The 21,978-nt window shown below is 51.6% G+C and overlaps 1 protein-coding gene across 3 annotated transcripts in view; it reads left to right on the plus strand.

The window, feature by feature from the left end:
• Positions 1-17,030, plus strand: part of COMP (cartilage oligomeric matrix protein) — a 44,470-nt gene extending 27,440 nt beyond the window's left edge. For all 3 annotated transcript variants that reach the window (XM_019538346.1, XM_019538347.1, XM_019538349.1), the window contains 18 exons: positions 826-911; positions 2,767-2,818; positions 5,637-5,815; positions 6,867-7,004; positions 7,780-7,857; positions 8,016-8,174; positions 9,028-9,132; positions 9,441-9,548; positions 10,234-10,393; positions 12,389-12,507; positions 12,814-12,866; positions 13,235-13,428; positions 13,816-13,994; positions 14,344-14,392; positions 14,950-15,146; positions 15,318-15,490; positions 15,687-15,826; positions 16,461-17,030. In XM_019538346.1, coding sequence (XP_019393891.1) covers positions 826-911; positions 2,767-2,818; positions 5,637-5,815; positions 6,867-7,004; positions 7,780-7,857; positions 8,016-8,174; positions 9,028-9,132; positions 9,441-9,548; positions 10,234-10,393; positions 12,389-12,507; positions 12,814-12,866; positions 13,235-13,428; positions 13,816-13,994; positions 14,344-14,392; positions 14,950-15,146; positions 15,318-15,490; positions 15,687-15,826; positions 16,461-16,519 — 2,228 coding nt within the window. In that variant the 3' untranslated portion in view covers positions 16,520-17,030. The remainder of the gene's footprint in view (positions 1-825; positions 912-2,766; positions 2,819-5,636; positions 5,816-6,866; positions 7,005-7,779; positions 7,858-8,015; positions 8,175-9,027; positions 9,133-9,440; positions 9,549-10,233; positions 10,394-12,388; positions 12,508-12,813; positions 12,867-13,234; positions 13,429-13,815; positions 13,995-14,343; positions 14,393-14,949; positions 15,147-15,317; positions 15,491-15,686; positions 15,827-16,460) is intronic.
• Positions 17,031-21,978: the final 4,948 nt, after the last annotated feature.

Consider the following 21,978-nt stretch of genomic DNA (forward strand, 5'->3'; position numbering starts at 1 on the left):
CTGCAGTCTCTGCCTCTTTGTGGGTGGGCACATATCTATTTGCATTCCAAAAATCACTGCAAGGCAGTTTTCTATTCCAGTGGAAGCTGCTGCTGTGTGACAGGGAGAAAGCAAAGCTCCCTGTGTGACAGAAGCAGGTAAAGAGACAACTGTCACTCAGGGGCAGGGTTGGCAGTGCCCACATGCAGCAGCCCTGCTTTCTGTCCCTGGCAGCAACCCCCCGACAGCCTGCTCAATGAGCTTTCTGTGCTGCTCTTTCACATAAGCCTCCACTGCCTCAAGCTGTAAATTTGCCTCTCTCCTCCTATCCTCCTGGCCAGAAAGCCCTGCAGTGCCCAAACAGCACTAAACTGCCACATCAGTGGCTCTCCTAACCACTAGATTGTCAGGTTAACCCACGTGTTTGCTTGGGGATAAGTGTTACCTTGTGCACTGGGGTTTGGTCGGTTACCAAGAATGCTGCTCCTGCCATTCACCCACCTTAGACCATCATTCATCTTGTTTTGGGATGGGCCCAGGAAACAGTTCGGGCATCAGGCTCCCCTGACACTGAGCTCTTGTGATCCAATTCAATGGTTCTCTTTTGATTTAAAAAAACCCACATTTTCTGTTAATGTTGCTGCCCTCTGGTCCTGGCTCTGTGCTGTCCAACAGGAATGGATTCTCCTTTGAGCCTGGGCCTGGGGAGGGCTGTTCAATGGGGTATTTGGCAATGCTCAGAAAGGACAAAGTGGTAAGAACCCAGAATATACAAGCCAAGCAATAGTTGAGTAGAACATGACTAGCAGCGTTATCTGCAGGTCCTGACACTTGTGGTTTCTGTAGGAGGCGATGTTGGGCCCCAGATGCTGGCTGAGATGAGAGAGACGAACAGGGTGCTGCTGGAAGTCAGAGACTTGCTGAAGCAGCAGGTAAGTAATAAAGGCCTTACACACTGTGCTAGAGGGACCGAGGGGGTCCTGCCTGTTATGTTGGCCAGTTGAGCAGGATGCATTCTTCTTGGCTGGGGTAAAGTGGTTTAGCCACTTGTGGAGAAGAAGGATATGCTGCTGGCCCCACTACTGGCTCTGAGCACCCCTGCCTTGTGTGTGGGCTGATACAGGCACGTGCTCTGCTGCCTGTGCCCACGTCTTTTGAAAATTAACTGAATTGGAGAGCGACTCTTTTATTCAAATAGACACGCACACAGCTGGGCATGCGCGAGTGGAACAACCAAGTCACTTTTTCCTTGGTTTTGTGGGCTTGTGCAATGAGCAAACAGGCCAGGCTTGGAAGAGATGGGAGCTCTTTCAATACCCGTAGTAGTGTCCTAAATACAGAAGTCCTATAGGACCTACACAAGCCCTGTATTTACTGCCCTGTCTTCTCCTGTTGATCCTAAACCTCTCTGGCTCCAGAAGTTTGAGGGAGATGAGAACTTTGGGGAGTTCAGATCTGTCCCCATTTTAATGAGTTGGTCATGGTTTGTCTGGTCGGCTCTTTTCTGACTACATAGAAGTTCCATTCTCCCTCTCTCCAGGCTGTGCACTGAGGGCAGCAGGCTCTGCCTGCCAGATACAGGAATGGCAGCCAGGCCTCTGTGCCAGTGCAAACTGGGCAGCCTCTGATCTGCAAAACCATCTGTTGCATTAAGTTACTTTCACATTTCAGGCTTCTGCATAAATACCCAGTATTTACTAGGAATCAGGTCAGACACGGTTCCTGGCAGCCTGGGGTGATGCTTTCCAGCATCCCCTTCCAGCTTAGCACTGCCTCTCTTGGCAGGTTTTCCTATTTGTTCTCTCATTCCCTGCTCCCCACTTTTTTGCCCTGGTTTCTTTCTCAAACAGTGTCTAGCCTTTTAAAAAGACCCTCCCTGCTGATGGAGTCATGTACATGCTTGGAGAGCCAAGGTGGAAGCTTGTGCAGATGTGCCCTTAATTTCTTTAACACGCACAAAGATTTTTGTAGCTTAATTTTCCATGATCCAGCTTTGCAGAGGTTGGCAGTGAAGGGCGGCAATGAGAGTAGTAAAAACTGGCCATTTCAGGCCCATGAATCGACGGCATAAAGCAGTTTGTAGATGAACTAGAGATGGGGCTGATTAGCTGTGTTCCATTCATGACCCAAACTTCCTCCATTTCCTCCCCCAAACTTGTGATATTTTAGAATAGGGACTTTGCTTTAGATCTGTGTCTGGGTTAGCTTAAGTTAACACACATTAAACTAAATTTTGTGTGACCCCAGGTAAACAATGAATGGAGGAAGTGTTTATTATAAAATTAGAACCTGCCTTGGTACCTGGGAGTTGTGGAGGAAGCATAGACAGATGATTCTGTGTAGGTGCCCCACAAAAGGAACTACCAGTGAAGAGAACATGAGGTGTGCAGGGTGCTGAAGGGCAGCAAGGTAATTGTTCCTGAGCAGGGCTGTGGATTTCCAGTCCTTCCCTGGCACATCTGCTGCCTGTAGAACAACAGAAATCAGAGCTGAAATGACCTAGCCAGCCAGTTTGGTTTGTGTAGCAGATTCCCCATGACCAGATAAGATGCTTCAAAAGTGTTAAACCTGCCAGCACTAAGTGCAAAGTCGCATCTGGAAAACATGCTGGCCAACTGTGTTTCCAAGTGCAAGCTAGCTTTCTAGTCTGGATGGGGCCAGATAAAATATGCGTTGTGCACAGAACCTAGAGTTGTACCTCATGTACTGTTCACTTCTAGCTTGTGTTAGCTTAGGTGGGAGCCACACTCGGTATCCAGCTAAATATTGATTCCTGCTCCCTTCTAGATCAAGGAGATAACATTCCTGAAGAACACGGTCATGGAGTGTGATGCCTGTGGTGAGTGTTGCATGTTTAAATGCCTCGTGTCTGACTGTACACTTCCTGTCTTGCACATTTGTTGGACTTGACAGTAAAACACCATGTTATGCAGTCCCCATCAAGTTGGCTTGCACCACATTCACTAGAAGAGTCATAGGGTAATCTCTGGTCTTGGTATTGCTGCTCTTAACACACTTCAAATGTTTGTAGGGCTTTCCAGTTCATTCCTACAGCCCAGGAAGCAGCCAACACTCTTATTGCTATTATAGGTGGGTAAAACATTCAAAGTAATGGCTTCCTAAGGTCCTGCAGTGAGCCTGTGTTCTCAGGGCCAGCACATGGGAGTTTCTGGATCCCAGATCTGTGTTCAGGCTGCTAGCTCAGGTCCGTCCTAGCCTGTTGGCTCTTTAGTAATTGAAGGCAGATCATTTATGTGAGGGGGGTAGGATGAGGGTGAGAACCACTCACTTAAGCTTCATTCTCTCTGAAGCACTGGTCTTGTCTACACAAATTTACACTGGTTTGATTGAACTGGTGTAAAACTATGTGCAGACACTCTTACTTTGGGTTAGGTCAAACACGTTCCTCTCTAACATAAGATAAATGGTTGCCTGTAGAAAGACACAAGTATCCACACGGCCTTTTGTGTGAAAATCTCACTGGAGGCAAACCCAGTGACATGGCGTGAGGTCAGGCCCCAAAACAGAGTAGTCTTCTAGGTCCATGTTGCCCAGGTCTATTCCACCTTGAACTCTCCTTCCCTCTCTCCTCCCCCTCTTCCCCTATTTCATTGGAGAGCTATTTGGTTGCTTACCCAGCAACCAGAGTCCAGTTATTAGGTTGCTCAGCTGTTCATAAACTCCATTTTGTAACAGCCTGAGGCTGTGCCACACTCCAGTTTTCTGGGGGATCTTTACATTCTCAGGTGCGGAAAGCTGCCCAGCCACAAGTCTGCTAACAACCAAGGCATGTGTTAGAATTGCCCAGGAATGCATGGCTGGGTGTGTCTGGCTGGTTGGGTTTGGCTGCTCTTGAGCTGTGAAAGAAATGGAACATCACCCCCAAGAGGCATGCTCTGCCAGTTCCTACATGGTCCACTTACCACCACCCAAACCAGGGGGCTAATTGCAGGGGATTCAGGAAAGAGTGCCATCACATTTCACCTAACTGTCGCATCCTCTGCTGTCTGGTAACTTGTGCTGTGGGCTGAGACTCACTTCTGGTATATCTGGCATAAGACTGCACAGCTCCTGGAGATGCTGTGTTGTTTGCCGGCACATCCAAAGGATAGAGCAGTAACTGTTTCCACATTTGGAGAGGTTGTTCGTCTGCTGGAAAAGCGATTAGCCAAAGCCTCTGGGATCTGCAGAACAGAATTGCAGTCACCCACAGCAATTGTTTTAATAACTTGCTCGTAAAACTGTCTTGAACTCTCTCTCTCTCACTTGATCTCTGCCTTCTCCACTTGTTGTTCTGTTTTATGGAGGTTCTTATACCACACTCATCACCACTGCATCAGAGCCTGTTCCAGTGGTGCATGGAGCAATGTGACTAACATCTGTCATGTGTTGTTTGTTTTTTCATCCTCTTCCTGGGGAAAGAGGTGAGCAGTGGAGTGTCTTGTTGTGGAGGGGCTTCAGTTACCTATTTAATGTATGCATTAGGCATTGATATGGAGGGAACCAAAGCTGGAGGAGCCTGCCTGGCACTTGCACAAGGGAGTCTTGCTGTGGTCCCATGTTCTTGAGGGAGTTAATTGCACAGTCCTTGGCCCACCTCCAGAAGAGGCCCCTCTTCCACACAAACTAGCTTTACCCTTCTTGGAAAGTTCTGTAGTGCCAGAGGAGCACAGCTGTTCATGACACATTTCAGCCTGCAGCATCAGGCTCTATTAGGTGTTCTGGGCTCAGGCCATGGAGCATCTCCAAGGACCCAGACCTTGAACTTTTGGAAATTCCCTGGGTGATCAGTGCTGAGCACAAAGGACAGGTTTCATGTACTTGGAGCAGCTTGGGCAGATTCTGCACTACTTGGAATTTCCTGGAGCACTGAAGGCCCTGTGCCTAGGTATCTCACACTCCTCTATTGCCACTGAAAAGTGATGAGGCTGTGAGTGGCTGAGGCAGACCCTAGTTTGCCAGCCTGCAGTGAGGTCTCCCAGCCAAACAAAGGTGATCTAGTCTCCCTAAGTTGTCAGGAAATCCAAGAGGTCTTCTAAGCTATGAAGTGACACAGCTAATTGAGGGCATGTACCTTCTTTTGCAGAGGCTGGGAGCTCCTGAAAGCTTCTCTCTGCACAGCTCTTTTTCACATGGGGGAGAGAGGGATTATTTTGCATTCCTGGGGTATCCTCAGGGCTTCCAGAGCACCAAAGAGAGGGCTGTACACCAGTGCTACACCTGCTCTGCAAGACAGAATGGGTCATGGCTGTCTTGGGCTAACCTTTAAGCTGCCAGATAGGCCCTAATCTAGCAGTATTTGAGCCCATCACCAGGGCTGGTTCTGGAGGCTTTATGGCCCTATAAGAGTTTATCCATTTGCTTCTTGCTGCTGGGATAAATACGGGCTGATAGGCCACTGAGGACAGTGATGTGATTAAGGGCACTAGGTGAGATGTTAGGACTCCTGGTTGTATTTTCCATTCTTGCCATTGCTCTTGGGCCTCTGTCAAGCTGCTGTAATGTGGGGATGTCACCTCTCAGCCTCCCAGAGGGTTGTAGAGGCAGTTCATTATTTGTGAAGCACTTTGAAGCCCCCCTGCCCTGCCCCCTAACTAGATGGGACTGAAGAAGGATAAGTATGGCAAGAGCTGTTCTAACGTGCCTGTGCTCCCCAGGCATGCACACAGAGGTGACTGGCCCAGGGATCAGCATGACGGCATTCAACAGATGCATGCCAAACCCTTGTTTCCCCGGCGTTACCTGTACCCAGACCAGCACCGAACCTGGCTTCCGCTGTGGAGGCTGCCCTCCAGGATATACAGGCAATGGGACACATTGCACAGACATCAATGAGGTACAGACCCCCTGTGGTGACCAACTGGGAGCTACAAAAGGGTGAAGCTAACTCCTCTTTGGAGTACTGTAATGGAGGGTCCCAGTGTCATGAAACAAGCCAGAGTCCCTATGGTGCCAGTGGAGTGGGACCTGTATCTAACCCCCCGTTTCCTCCATGGTGGGGGGTTTCTAAGTGAAGACTGGGCGTCTTTTCTGCAAGAGATTCTTACAGTCAAACAGAAGCCCTAGGTTTGATGCAGGTGGTGTTGGGTGAGGGCCTCTGGCATGATCTGTGCTAGAGATGAGACTGGAGAACCAACAGTCCTTTCCTATCTTAACATCTAGGGAATGAATGGAATGAAAATGGCCTTGTAGAAAGGGCTTGAATCTGTGTACTCTGCATGCAGTGAAGCCATCATTGCTGGCCCCCTCTGGATGCTTAAAAGGAGCCCAAGGTTTCCATCATCTCTATGCAGCCTCTAGTAGGCAGCACTCTCAGTTAGCCTTCAGGAGTGAGGGGTTAAGTTAGCACAGGCTTGTTCTCTCCATGGCTGCATTTTTCTAGGGGAAATGTTCAGTCGTTGAGGTTCCTGCATGTCGCTGGGGTATAATGCTGCTGTAGCCTGTGCATAAGAACATGATTGACATGACAGTGAGGGAAATGATACTCTTTGCTTAACCTTTGGGACTGGAGTCCTTGCAAACTCCTGTGGAAAGGGCAGGGACCTCTCTGTATGGTAAGTGAACTGCTGGGAGATGAGAGCCAAGGGCAGTGCACCAGAAGGTCTGGCACTTTGGCTTCAGTGACACTGCTAAGCAGCAGGATTTCAGGTAACAGATGGTGCCTTAGGGGAAACCAAATGAGAGACTCAAAAGGCAGTTTGCTTTTTTGTTGGCACCTGTGTGCAACCTGAGGAAGCTGTGCTCTCCCCTCACAAATAAATTTAGAATTTCTAGTCCCTCTAACCAGTGGGGTTTACTCTCCTTGCACTGCTCCTTCACATTCTACCTGGGGAGCAACTGGCTTGCAGCTGAGATGAGTGATTCAGCACTCTCCTTCCTTCTCACAGTGCTCTGTCAATCCCTGCTTCGCCAAAGTCCGCTGCACCAACACAGCACCTGGCTACCGTTGTGACCCCTGCCCTCCTGGCTACTCTGGGCAACCTGTGGAAGGGGTTGGACTACCCTTTGCCAGAGCCAACAGACAGGTAACTCCCAGCGAAACTACTCCAGTGGTAACCATTAACCCTTTGCACTGTCACCCAGTGGTCTCAAGCCCCATGCAAATGTCAGTTCAGTTTCTCAAAGCCCTGAGGTGGAGGTGAATCGTCCATGCCTTTCTAGAGCTGAGGGCACCAAAGCACAGAAAGCAATGCCTTGCCCAAGGTGTGCAGCAAGTCAGTGGCACAGTGACTCATTCCTGCTGCTCAGCACTGAGACTTGCCCGCTCCCTGCCTGACTTGACAGAACCAAGGGCCAGACAATAAGCACTCATACCCCTGGCAAGAAGCCCAGCCTGAGGACCCCAGCACTATGCTGTGCAGTGGTGGGGCGGTGGGATGCCTAGTGCCTGGCATCCCAACCAGCCCTGTTGGGATGTATAAGGCATCTACAGAGGACATGAGGGCACAGCAGGAGGCTGAGAGCCATCAGCTGGCTCAGGGGAAGCATCCTCTGCCTTTTCCTCCTCCAGTGACTGATACGTCTTGTCGTGAGACTGCCCCAACAAGCCACCCTTAAATAAAACTGCTGCCTGGCTGGAGAGCTGCAGTGGCAGAGATCGTTCAACACTTCCCATAGCCTGGGGGACTCCTCAAGGGATTGACCCCCAGAGGGGGATCATGAAGCAGCAGCAGCAGGTCCTTCTGGGGCTCAGCCAGAGGGGAATGCTGAGCTGCATGGGCCCTGGGGGGTGTTAAGCAGGACTGTGAGTCACTGTATATATCTGTTCTATACCCCTCCCACTTCCTCCTCGCTGCACAGGTTTGCACTGACATCAATGAGTGCGAGACGCCTGGCACCACCACCTGCGTCCCCAACTCCATCTGCATTAATACCCGGGTGAGTACTGCCAGCTGGCCTAGCCCGGGCCTGACACCCCAGCACCTGGAAGTAGCTTTCTCGCAGCTGGGGCACAGCAGACACCAGCTGCTTGAGGGGTTCAGACACCGCTTTCCCTGTACCCATGTGATAGCTTCTGCTTGCTGCTCTTCTTGTAGGGATCCTACAAGTGTGGAGCTTGTAAGCCTGGCTTCATCGGGGACCAAGTCACTGGGTGCAGAAGCCAGACACAGAGACGTTGTCCTAACGGGGAACTCAGCCCATGCCATGAGAAGGCTGAGTGCATCGTTGAGCGCGATGGGAGCATCTCTTGTGTGGTAAGACCCAGACCTCCCTTGGTTCACACAGCAGGGTCAGTTTTGACTTTTTAGTCTCAAACCAGTTTCAAGAATCCCTTGGCTCACATCTGTCACTGCCCCCTTCTGGTCATCATGTGTCACTCACTCAGGGCTGTACCAGTCTCTCAAACCTAAGCATGTGATCCCCAGGGGTGTGCAGCAGACTTCTACCGGAAGGGGAAGAGGAACTAGAAATAGAGAAGAAAGGAACAACTCCTCCATCTGTTTTGGTTTGCTGGCAATGTTACCATGAGTTTCCAGTGACAAAATGTGACTCTTTGTTCTCTGTAACACTGAATTAGAGGGGTACACAGAGAACACAAGAAAGGGGCACATGACCCCAAAAGCTTGAGAACCACTGCTCTGTGCCAGTTCTTTCCTCTTTAATGCTCTACTCTGTGGCTAGCTGCCCATGGAGCAGAGAGTGGCAGGTTGCCTTCCTGAGCCTGAGTGCATACTCTGAGCTGTGTGCTTCTCTAGCTCTGCAGAGTTACAGAGGCATTGAAAGGAGGCATGATCCATGTTCAAATGGGCGCTACAGTCTGGCACCCTGCATTAGGCATTATGTATGCATTATGACAGGGGAAGGCCTTTGCTGCTGTATTTCTCACTTACACCTCGGGCTCCTGCCAAGAGCACAGGTCTGAACTAATGCCTTGTGGCAGTGTAATTGTGCCTTCAAGTGGATGTTTTGCCAATAGACTGCAGAGCTGGAGAACAGAGGAGTTCATTGCGTACAGTCCCACAGCGTGGAGGCACATGTTCAGCAGAGCAGGAGGTGGCCAATCTGGGGCTTGCCACAGCCTCACTCCCTGGCTCTGCTGTCTTGCAGTGCATTGTAGGGTGGGCAGGGAATGGCTACATCTGCGGGAAGGACACCGACATCGATGGGTTCCCTGATGAGAAGCTGCGCTGCACAGACCGCAAGTGCCGTAAGGTAGGACACCACCTTGACCTGCTCAGCAAGGAACTGGGCAGTATCAGCAAAACAGGGCAGTGTGGAGCATGAGCCTGGCACAGAGGCTGATCAGACAGGTCATGTCCTCTTGCACACACTTTGGGTACCAGGTCCCCAGCTGGCTAAAATGGTCCTGGCCACAAGGACACCCCCACCCTTCCCAGGTCCTCTACGGTTGGCCTGAAAGGGCCCAAGGGCTGGCCCCTGCCTTGCCAAGCACCATGTGGGTGGAGGGTGTGGTCAAAACACTAGCAGGTCCTGGGACCTAACAGCTGTGTCTCCTGCAGGACAACTGCCTGACTGTCCCCAACTCTGGCCAGGAGGATGCAGACAGGGATGGCATTGGTGATGCATGCGATGATGACGCGGATGGAGACGGGATATTAAATACTGAGGTTTGGACTTTGATGCTTCCCCCCAAAAAACCTCCATCCCTCCTGGGGGCGGGCCCCATTGCAGCCACCTTTGTCATCAGGGACCAGGGACATGAGAGGTCCCAGCTTACTGTGCTCCATCGCTAGCCACAGCTTGGGACCCAACCTGTCACAGACTCATCTCTGACATGGGTGGTGTGGCTGGCTCTGGTCAGGCCCCTGGCAGCTGGGTGGACTCTATGGAACCCCACTTGAACCTGAACTGCACCAGCTATGTTGGACTGTGGGCTTCAGTTGTACCCTGGGGAACCTCCTGCCCTGTATAAAGGGGCCAGAACTCCTCCCTCCCTACTGAAATGCTCCAGGGAGGGACTGGGAAGGCAGAGATTCAGACTGTGAGTGGAGGGTAGGGAAGAGCAGGGTATTCCCATCTCTTTCCAGTGCTAGGCCTGAGGTGTACTGGTGTCCTTCTGGGTAGGTGCTGCCTCAGGCTCTTGCTGGTGCAGCTGAACTGGCTGCTGTACTGTCATGGCCTGTGCCCTCATCAAGGGGACCATCCCCAGTGCCAGCACCGGGCTCAGACCAGTCAGAATAGGGTGCTCTAAGCAGCCCTCTCTATCCTCGTGGCCCTCTGTCCTGCTCCCTGCTGCCATGCCCAGTTTCATCAGGCTGCCCTCATCCTCACCTCTCTCCTTCCCCTTGGCAGGACAACTGTGTCTTTGTGCGCAATACAGACCAGCGCAACGCAGACAAGGACAGCTTTGGTGATGTCTGTGACAACTGCCGGAACATGAAGAACAACGACCAGAGGGACATTGATGGTGATGGGAAGGGCGACGAGTGCGATGACGACATGGATGGAGACAGTAAGAGTCGAGTGGGAATGGGGGTGGGTGCATCCTGAAGGAAGTGCCACAGCGCTAGTGTAACTGCAGCACCTTGGGCTGGCCCAGTCCCTCAGCCACAGGCAGAGTGGAGACCTGCAGCTGTGCAGGAAAAGCACTCATTTCAGAGTGGCTAAAGCAGCAGGGCCTGGAGTTCTCCATCAGGAGGGAAGCCAGGGGCCTTCATGGTCTGGCTCTCGCTACACGTAAGTGACAGAGCCTGGTGGCTGGCACAAAGAACTGGTGCCTTCTCCTTGCCCAGCCTGAGCTACAGCTGCTTCCTAAGGGAAATGAGACTGCTGGGCATGCTGACCTCATTGTGACTGACGGTACTCAGCTCATGGAGCAGGGTTCACTTCCAGCTTTCCTGATGAGAAAGTGGAGAAACAGCCAGGGAGTTCTGAGTGACTGGGCCGGGGCAGCAGGTGTCAGGGCTGCACCCCAGGAAGTGGTTGGTCTGGTTGTAGAGGCTGTCTGCACACTGTCTCTGTCTGCTACACATGTGCACAGACATCACCTGGCTCCAGCCTGCAATAATGGAAATCCAGCAGCAGACTCTTCCCGAGCATCTGGTGCCACGGGAGAGTTGCTGCTTCCTGCTTCTGCTTCTGGCTGGCACAGAGGCGGTAGCAAATGGCACAATGGGAGGAGTGAGGTTGAGCAGGTTTCTGATTAGCTCATTCCTCATCTGTCTCAGGCCTTGGGAAATGCTGTCTGCATCTCCCAAGTCAAACAGCCGAGAGGCAATAAGACAAGCCAAGGCTAATCCACGAAGTCTGTTGGGGAGCCGAAAACCCACTGCAGTCGTGCATGTTTCCCCCCACTACGCCTGACCCCTCTTTAGACAGTTGTTCCCAGACAGCTCACAGCTCTTGTGCTGCCCAGCCCTGACTCGCTGCAGTTCTCCTAAGTCTTATTAGCACAGATGTGGCTAGGGACCTTAACGGGGTGACACATCAAACACATTTGTACAGGACTCTTGCCCTGGCAACAGGTTGCAGCCCTTTCCCCAGTGTGAGCTCCATCTCAACAGCCACGCCGTGGAAACTTTCCCTCCCTTTCTGCAGTGGCTCTGTAGCAGGACCACAGGAAGACACGTCCAGCAACCATTAAGCCTTGGTGGGACAGCGCTGCCTGCCTCCTGCCTCTTATACACAGAGGAAATAGCATGGACTGGTTCCCTTTCAAGGTGCTTGGTAAAGGCCTCTAGGCTTGTCTCAGCAACAGAAAGCCTGGACACATGTGGAAGGAGAGCCAGCACCACATGCCCCCAGCTCCTATGAAGCAGGCCTGCTAGTTGGTAGCTAGGTAAAGGTGGAAGAACCCAACCATCCTACACAGGACCTGAGAGCAGCTTGCATGCTGGTGAAGGGTCCTGGCCAGGCTGCCAGAAGGTCTGCGCCAGTGTTAATGTGCAGACACAAAGGTTTCCAGCGTTGGAGCTGCAGAAACAGGGGAAGGTCTAGTGGAGATGTGGCCCACCTGGGTGCTTGCAGCACGTAACTGTGGGAATTGCTCTGGCCTTTGGGCAGATGTAAGAAGCCGCTCTAAGCTGCTGAGTCCTGGCCACACTCATGTGCTTTCACCTCTAGGCTGTGTGAGGGCGGGCAGCCTTCTTCCATGCGCAAGAAGCCCCAGTACTTCAGTGGTTGTCTCAGGCCCCTGACTCCCTTTCAGCCTGTGCATGCTTGCCCCAAGCCCTCAGAAGTCTGTGGAAGGGACTGCTGCTCTGTGGGTATGTGCTTTGGGCGCCAAACCACTGCAGGGCTCTGGGTTCCTCCCTGATGATGTAGCTCCTGAAAGGATGAAAGTCAGTGAGTACACAGCAGGTACACAGGTGGATTCACACAAGTGCAGGCACTAACTGAAGCCAATGTGTTATGGAACAGTGAGCCATTGCCCTGTAGCCACGGTGTGTGCGCTAGCTGCCTTCAGAGGCAGTACTGGCTAGAAGGGCTCACTGTACATCTCTTGCAGCAATCAAGAATGCAGTGGACAACTGTAAGAAGATCCCTAATCCTGATCAGAAGGACAGTGATGGGGATGGCATAGGCGATGTGTGTGACAGCTGCCCAACCATCAGCAATCCAGACCAGGTAGAGTCAATACATCCTTGGCCTTGAATGACTAGGTGTAGTGAAAGCCTGTCCCTTGCGCTGCAGGCAGGCTGACCCATACAAGTCTACAAATGCCTCCTAATGCAAGTATCTTGGCTACACAGTTTATGGTGATGGGGGATTGTTCCCAGGCTTTCCCTTTAGCTTGCTCCTTTGGCGTTTTGGCTAGAGGCAAATGGGACTAGGGGACATCTGAACTCCAAGATCTCCGGGCTTGGGGCTTACACATAGGTTGGGGGTGCCTGCAGCATGTTTACACTGTCTGTCACTGTCTTGTTTCACCAGAAAGATACAGACCATGACCTTGTGGGAGATGTCTGTGACACCAACCAGGACCAGTAAGTACTAGCTGCACAGCTGCTGGTTTAGGCTGCGTGGAGTGAGAGGTTCAGGTATGCTTGGTACCTAGCAACAGCTGCACTTAACTAGATGCTGCCCACTTTTGCCTCGCACCGGGGGCTTTAAAACCTATGCTGGGGCAAGTTACAAGGTGAGGTTCAGGGTGGGCAAAACCACCACCTGCTGTGTGCTGTCTTGGGGGGACGCAGAGCAAGGGGGTGGGGAAGTACAGCATGCTTTATTGCAAAAGGCCCACACTGCAGCCTGCCTACCTTGCCGTGTGGAAGCAGGGACCCTTTCTGTGTGCTCTCCCCCTGAAGTGTGTGCCAGCTCCTGATCTGCTCATGCAGCCTTTTCTCTCTGCCAGAGATGGGGACGGCCACCAGGACTCACGAGACAACTGCCCCACGGTGCCCAACAGCTCCCAGCAGGACACCGATGGCGATGGGGTTGGAGATGAGTGTGATGATGACGACGACAATGACGGCATCCCTGATACCAAACCTCCAGGCCCCGACAACTGCCGGCTGGTCCCCAACCCTGGCCAAGAGGATACAGATGGTGAGGGAATAAAGACAGTGTTCGCCCCTGTGACTTGCCTAGCCCCAGCTTTCAGTCACACCCTAATGTCAGCTGCAAGGATGATTACCTCCATACCTGAGCCCAGGGCCCTGTTAGGAGCTATTTGGTGCTGCCCCTACAGCCACTGCCAGCAGCTCCTGCAGTTAGTACGTTTCCAGGTGTGAGCCTCCTCTGTTAACTGCATCCCCACGAGCAAGAGAGGAGGGAATGTGTTGGGATTCCCATGTAACCACCTCATAGGAGGGGTGCTGAGCTCCTCGCAGAGGGCTCGTCCCTGGGGGGCATAGACACAGCCTCTAACAACTCTGGCTGAGCGCTAGCTGAGTGCCAAGCACCTTGTCAGCCCCTCTCCTGCATCCCTTCCAGGTGATGGCGTTGGGAACCTGTGTGAAGATGACTTTGACAGTGACAGGGTGATTGACAGAATCGACGTGTGCCCAGAGAACGCGGAGGTGACGCTGACAGACTTCAGGGCTTTCCAGACTGTCGTGTTGGACCCAGAGGGTGATGCACAGATTGACCCCAACTGGATCGTCCTCAATCAGGTAGGAGACAGACTGTCAGAGGGGGGATGGGGGCCAGCTGCACCTCTTCATGGACAAGCCAGTGTGGCAGCCCTTGCTGAGCCTCTTGGCTTCAACCTTTACTGGCTGACACTGCTGCCCTTGCCCCTGCCCTGAGGGCCTTCAGCTAAGGGCGTTGCAGTACACAGAGGACTTGTGTCGGAAGCTGGCTGCGTGTTGAGGTGCTCTGTGAACTCCCTTTGTCCTCTCTGCAGCAGGGCCTGCTGCTGGCCCAGGTGGAGGGAGGCACGCTTGCGCATCCTTTCTCCTGGACGAACAAATGCAGCCTTACAAGCCGTGGTGCTAACAGGTCATCCTTTGCATTTCACAGGGCATGGAAATTGTCCAGACCATGAACAGCGATCCCGGCTTGGCTGTAGGTGAGACACCTCGTGGCTTGTTAAAAAGGGCACGTTTCCTTTTCTAGCACAGCTGTAAAGAGTGTTTGGGAGACTTGTTCAAATGGCTCAACTATCTTCCTCCTTCAGTGAAAGGAGCTCTTGTCTTACCAGGGAACTGGGGGCAGAGGCAGAGGAGGGTTTTGCACCTAGGCTGTTCAGCAGCTTGCATGTTCTGCTAAGCTATGTGAAGGCCTGCTCTGCCCTCCAAAGTGTGGCTGATGGAGCTATGGCAGTTGTGGGGTGTGAAAGGTGTTGGCCCTCCCTGCCACAACCGGCTTTGGGCAGGCTGGCTTCCATCTATCTGGGGTGAGGTCACCGTGCAGGGTGCAACACTCCCCTGCCAACACTGCTGCAGCTCAGATGAGCTGCAAGGGTCTAGTCCGAAGCTGAAGTCCAACATGGGGAGAGACAGAGGGAGGGGCCCAGTGGGTCTGGCTCCCTGGAGGGAACACTCAGCAGCAACAGGATGGATGGCGCTCCAGGGTAGTCATGCAGGCTCGGTACTCGAGTGATGTGTTTGCTCTCCATTGCTTAAGGTTACACTGCATTCAATGGTGTGGATTTTGAGGGCACCTTCCATGTCAACACTGCTACGGATGACGACTATGCTGGCTTTATATTCGGCTATCAGGACAGCGCCAGCTTCTATGTTGTCATGTGGAAGCAGATGGAGCAGACCTACTGGCAGGCGAACCCCTTCCGAGCAGTAGCTGAGCCTGGCATTCAGCTGAAGGTAATAAGACTGCTGCAGGGAAAGAGCCGAGGGTGGCAGGGTGTGTATGGGGCAAAAATAGTACCGGGGGGCGGGATTTCTGCCTTGTTTCAACACCAAGCAGGCCTGTGTAGTGCACAAACGTAGCTGCTTGGTCTCCCCCCCCGACCAAGACCACCTCTCTTCCCACAGGCTGTGAAGTCTAAAACGGGCCCGGGCGAGTATCTCCGCAATTCCCTGTGGCACACAGGAGACACCGCTGACCAGGTCAAACTGCTGTGGAAAGACCCTCGCAACGTTGGCTGGAAGGACAAGACCTCTTACCGCTGGTTCCTCCAGCACCGGCCCCAAGTTGGCTACATCAGGTAAGGGGCAGGATTTGCTCTGTGCCCCTTCCAAGAGGACCTGGAATCTGCCCCAAATATTTCAAGCGTAGTTGAAACAGTGGTGAGATCCCAACACTGTGCTCCTCCCCTTGTTCACACCATGGCAGGAAGGAGAACCCTCCTCCTTGGAGAAAGGCCAGACCTAGTGACACCCAACCCCTCTGTCCCTTTTCAGAGCTCGCTTCTACGAAGGCCCTGACCTGGTAGCAGACACCGGCGTGGTTCTTGATACAACCATGCGAGGGGGTCGCTTGGGTGTCTTCTGCTTCTCCCAGGAGAACATCATCTGGTCAAACCTGCGCTACCGTTGCAATGGTGAGTACTCCACACGTCAGCACAGAGAACAGCTTGCTCCTGGCATGTAGAGGCCTGTGTGTCTGGGGTAGCAGTGGTCCCTGCTCTCCTGACAGACTGAACACCCGACCTGCATTTTGTACTTAAAGGCGCATCAGGATTCAACCCTTCCCCCTCGCCCCCAGCCTCCCTTACAGGAAGGGTCACCTGTCTGCACTCCAGACCTCCCCTCCAGAGTCAGCGAGTCCCTCAGCTAGATGCAGCCTTGGCCACTGCTGAGATGCAGACAGCACCACGGGGACTTTCTGGGGTACTGACGCTGCGGAAGGTTTAGAGGTAGAACAGTCACTTCCCTGGAGGTTGGTTAGGACAATACGGGCAGTGCCCCTGCACCCGGCAGCACCTTCTCTTGGGTTTGAAGCTGACTCCTGCTATTTAAATGTGAATACGCAAATGCCACTGCAGGGGCACTGCAGAGATTCATGGAGGAGATCCACAGGCTCCCCAGTAGGGGAGCCCACACACAGCAAGTCTTGCTTTCTTCCAGTACTCGTCCATCTCCTGCTGTCACCCCCATGCAGCTGCGCCTCCAGCTTATGCCACTGCTTTCCCTTTCCACTTCCTCTGCTAATCTACTTCTCTCCCTCCCCTCCAGACACTGTTCCAGGGGATTACGAGACATTCCAGACCCAGCAAAACCAGCACAGGGTTTAAGTTTGTCCGAAACTTGCTTTAAAAAAAGTGCTCAGCTGCCAGCTCTTGCCTCTCTGATATACTGAACCAAGAACTGTAAGTACCACTGCGCTCTGCACAGCACCAGGTGTCACTGCGTAGCTGGCCTCTTCCCCACATCAGCAAATCTCTGCTATGCAAGTCTGTTGGAATTGCAGACGGGTAGAGTTCAAGCATGAACAGAAGCCAAAATGACAATGCTGGTAGCACTAGCTCTCCACCACGTGGCCACAGATGTGCCGAGGGAGGAGCTACCTGCAGTGGCTGGAACTGTGCGAGTGTGTAGTATGGATGGTTTCCTGGAATGTTCCCCCACTCAGTGGCTCTGAAGTTCCTTTCCTTCTCTGTGTTCAGTCGAGTCTTATTGCCAGAAACAGGCACATGGTGGTGGGCCAGGGGCTGCATTGCTCACAGAACATGAAACTAACTTTAAGAGGGCACCTTTGTTCTGGAATGTTTGGATAATAAATGATCTCATACTTCCCCTTGATCACTGACTGGTTGGGCTCCCTCAGTGACCGGCTGCAGACAAGGGAGCAGCTGGAGCTATTGGCACACAAGTACTTCTTCTCCAGTCCTTCTGGTACAAGGGCAGAAGAGGAGCTCCCAGCTGGTGGATGGGACCACATGGGATGCCACATGTGCCAGAAGAAACCCCGCTGTCTTGCAGTGTGGAGTTCAGCTGAGGCAAGCCACTACTAGCTCAGTGTGCCAGTTACAGCTAGAGCTCCTATCGCGGTGTTAGAAAAGGGTATTAGAAATGACTATTTATGAGGAGAGGTTGAGGAAACTGGGCTGATTTAGTCTAGAGAAGACAAGACAGAGCGGGATTTAAGAGCAGCCTTCAGCTCCCTGAAGGGCTGCAATGAGGATGGAGCTGGGCTATTCTCAGCTGACAGAACAAGGGGCTTACACTGCAGCAAGGGAAGGTGAAGTTGGGTATTAGGAAAAACTCTCTCATGGGGATGGTGGTGAAGCACTGGAATAGGTTATCTAGCAAGGTGCAGTCTCTATCCTTGGAGGTGTTTAAGACCCGGGTAGACAAAGCCTTGGCTGGGGCTGGTCCTGCTTGGAGCAGGGGGGTTGGACTGGATGCGACCTCCTGAGGTCCCTTCCACCCTCATTGTCTATGATTCTGATTCTATCAGGGATCTCTCCCCAGGCCACTGTCAGGAGAGAAACTCTCCCTTTTTTTTCCCCTCCTGGCAGAGGACAAGCTGCATGGCTGTGCTCCTCTGTGGGATGCTCTAGCATTTTTCATCCCCAGGCTCATGACAAGTCCTGAACCATGGCAGATCCACCTCCCTCTCCTTGAGTCAGGCTGGGAGCTGAACTTGGTGTGAGCTCTGGTCCAAACCCCACTTTGAAGTCCCCGTGCCTCTGAGCTCCTAGCTCCAAATCTGCGCTGACTAGATCAGTTGTGCTCGGAGGGTGACAGTGCTAGTGCACCAGGATGCACGACATGCATCTATCCAGCCCAAGTCCCCCAGAGCATGCTCTACTCCATGCACAACACCATGCTTGCCATCCTGCCACTGCCCCAGGATAGTTTTGATATAGCTGAACCTCTACAGCCAGGACCAGGTCAATCCCAAGGAGGCCAAGTCCTTCACCACAGCTGCAAGTGCTGGCCATCCATCCATGGAGCATCTTAACAGAACTGCTGCTATTCATCCCTTGTCCTATTTGCCAGCTCTAATCATCAGCTTACACCAGGTTTCACTGCCCTTACCAGCTGCACCTGGCCTTTGCTGTTTGCATGAATTTCATAAAAGTTCAGCCAGACAAATCACTCGATCGTTTCACATTCTCACTGTCGTGTCCACATACAGAGTGTCCAGCTGCACCATCCTCTAAGTTGCAGTTCTTTAAGGTGTGTGGTAGCCTGGCTGTAAATAAGTTATTAGCTGCATCTTAGGTGGACAAAGTAGGCCAACTCACTTCACCTGTCTATCCAAGGTCATGCAAGCACCCAGGAGAGCAAACCCGAGATCTCTGCCTCACAGACTTGTTCCATCTATAATCTCACCCTTCCTCTGGCACTCCTGCAGAGCCGGCAGGGTTCTGCTTTTCTGCACATCACCCACAATGATTGCTGAACTGCAGCACAGTGGTCCCAGGGGCCTACATGGTGCTAACAGCCAGGAAAGCCCCAGTGACTGCTCATTCAACTCCACCTTCCAGGGTGCCAGGCTGTGAGGGCCGGCAGGGATCACCTGAAAGCAGCTGCCTTTCACAGCTGCTGATCCCAACAGATCACAGCGCAAACAGGGTACATCAGGAAGTGCAGAAATGTGCTTCTACTGAAACTGCAAGAGGAAAATCCAGCGCAGCACTTACCAAATCCAGAGCTTGGCCAAGACCTCAGCACAAACACGTCAGGATTACAGAGAGCCCCACAACTGGCAGGGGCCACCCATCGTCACGACAGGCTGACAGGAGTAATCCTGTCACATGGGGGCTTCTGAATTGGGGGCAACTCCAGAAGCAGCATTAAAGGGGGGCTCCAAAGTCTTTCCCATGTTTGAACCTTCCAGATAACGAGTCTGCACATTTCCTGCCCGAACTGAGTCACGCCCATCCTTCCAGTTTGTATGTCCATACAAAGTCACCCACAGTGCCTCCCTTGTGTCCGTACACGTGACTATCCACCCTTCAACATGGGCGCATCCAAAAGCTCCAGCAAGAAAAATTAAGAAAAGCTGAGCAGCCAGAGACAAAAACATTTGAACTTTTATTACATTTCATTTACAAATAATGCAAAGATACAAAGACAAAAGCCTTCACACAAAAAGAAAGATTGAAAAGAATGTACATTTAGTTGAGCTGCTTTTTTTTTTTTTTTTCACATCATGTCTCAGATTGCAAACACTTGAAGCCAACTTCAGTTTTCCACTTTACCTATAGAAAAGCACAATAAATAAAACTTATGTCGCAGGGACAATTTCTCCAGAGTTCCTGTGTCGAAGCGGTAGCTGAACAGAGGATTTGCATATCTCAGTGAAATAATCCACACTTTACTTTAATAGAAAAGTTTAGCTTGTAAAGAACAGTATATTATACTGTTGCTGAAAATGCATAAATCTGACACTTTTCCCCTAAACTCTGAACTACATGAAGTTGTATTTAGCTGCCAGTCTGTGAGAGAAGCTGCCAGAAGCAGCTGTATTTAACTTTATTGAAATCAAACCTTCCCTTCATAAGTACTCTGCTACTGCAGTCTATTTGCACATCTTGTTTAAAAGGGATCCTTCCAAAGACGGGGCCCAGCTAGGGTAAAAATAAAAGCGGTGATTCCGACTCCCTCAAAAAAAAATGGAACAAAACCTTAATTAAAACGCCTACAGTCTTACTAGCTAGAACTGACTGAAAGACAGGATTTGTAATTGATAAGCTTTATAAAGCTGACCAAACAGCGTCTGGATGTGTATAGTATATGTTTATACACATATGTAGTATTTATCACCTAAGTGTGTAGATGCTCATGCCATATATATTTAAGAACCAGTAAGTAAAGACAAAGCTTTGTTTAAATGAGTCCTATGTCCCCTCAATACTTTGTCCCATAAATATAAGGTATAATATTAATCTTCTACTCTGAAAGTACATAAGTTTTTCACCTACTTATCTTTCCTATATTTAGTAAAATTTCCAACCTCCTCCTCTTGGACCGAAACTCGTGGCATTATACAAAGCACAAAGACACCTACTAGCTAATGTGTTTTCTTCCACCAACAATTAAATCAGGGCAGACTGGAATTAAAATCGCCCCTTACATGGTAAATTCCAACCCACCGTTATCTGCCCCCAAGACTCCCAATGGGAATAATGACACGCCGCCCTTAGTGACAGGCATTAGTCCCTTTGCTAGATTCAGAGACCGAGACCTTTGGCGATGTTTCTTTCTAAACCAGGGGATAAAAGAACCGGACTGAATAACCCAGAGGGCGCACTGACCAACTCAGCACATCGTTTCCATGGTATGTCCAACTGTGCAGAAGGCAGAGTCAGCCACGACATGCTGACAGCAGACACGTTTCTAATGAGAACCAGCAGGATCTGCACCAGTCTCTCAGTAAAGCACTTTGAATTTGCTCTCCAAAATGACAGGCTAGATCTGACTGCCTTCAGACCAGCCAAATGTGCCACGCCCCACCCCACGTCCCCAGATTCAGCTGAGATTTGTTACAGATGTAAGCCTCCTGCCATCTGCCGAAACCTTCAGAGATGCCTCTCAGTCACTCTCAAAGCACAACCATTTAAACCTCTCAGGGAAGGATTTGCATCCAGCCTTTCGGGAAAGAGAAACGAAGGTCCCAGGACCCTGCGCAGGTCATGGGATGTTCTTTTTTCAAAGGTCTATTTGCAAAACTTGCACAGGACAGAGAGAGGCACCATTAGGGTTTGCAGAGGGGAGCTCTTCTGGACAGTATCCTTTCATACCTACAAAAGGTGGGGAGTGCTTTGTAATACTGAAACTCCATTCAAAACCAGTTTTAAAAGGCTTAGGCTCAAGCAATTTACAGTTCATTCAGATGTGGGCACGGCTGTTACACTGGAATGGTTTCTGGTCTCTAGTCATCATGATGCAGATCAGTCCTTTCCTTGCGAGTACAAAAATTGTTCAAGTGAAATAAGAGCCCAGAGCCTCCAGGCATTTAACACGCAACAGGAGGCTGCGACAAGGAAACCCGTAAGGAAGAGGGCTTTCTGATCAAGCACCGATAGCCTGCTTGGTGCCATACAGGATATGAAGTGAGGGGGCAGCTGCCCAGGAGCCCAGGACAAAGTTCCTGCCTGTAAACTGCAGACTGGTGTTGGCCTCCACAGTCACCGGCTGCTGCTGGATGTTTTTGGAAGCCCCAAGCAACACACGCTCACTTCTAGGGCACGAAGCACCTTAAAATGCTTGTGGGTCATCTTTCTACTGAAAGAAGAGATGCTTTGGAAAGGGCAGGAGCAGAGGAGAGAGGCCGGGTTAGCATCAGCAGGACTTTACGGCACAATCTCAGACGCTGAGAATTTCTCCCCTTCTAGCCTCCCCCACTTTCAAACTTTTGCCACTCTTAAAACTATTCAACAGAGGAATTCCTAATGCCTGAGGGAGACTGGGGGAAGGGAAGAAGAGCTCACAAGACACAAGTCACTTGGGGCTGTAGACGTGGACATTGGAGTTTGGAGGACAGACAGCAGCAGGATGGAGGAGCACCACGAGGCGCCTCCTCCCCCAGCTCCAGCACGCGGTGCAGCCAGCTTGCACCCACGGTTCCCAACACCGAGAGGCACCTCACAGTGACTCATCTGCAACACGAACCTGAGGAGAGCACTGCACAGGAGCGCAGCGTGGGCCGACACCAAACCCCCACACTAACAAGGAGCTGCACAACCTGCAGGCACAGAAGCAAGCACCTAGTTCAGTGGGGGCAGGTCTGCAATACAGC

This window comes from Crocodylus porosus, unplaced genomic scaffold (genome assembly GCF_001723895.1).
Source record: "Crocodylus porosus isolate Cpor-Errol unplaced genomic scaffold, CroPor_comp1, whole genome shotgun sequence".
Lineage (NCBI taxonomy): Eukaryota > Metazoa > Chordata > Crocodylia > Crocodylidae > Crocodylus > Crocodylus porosus.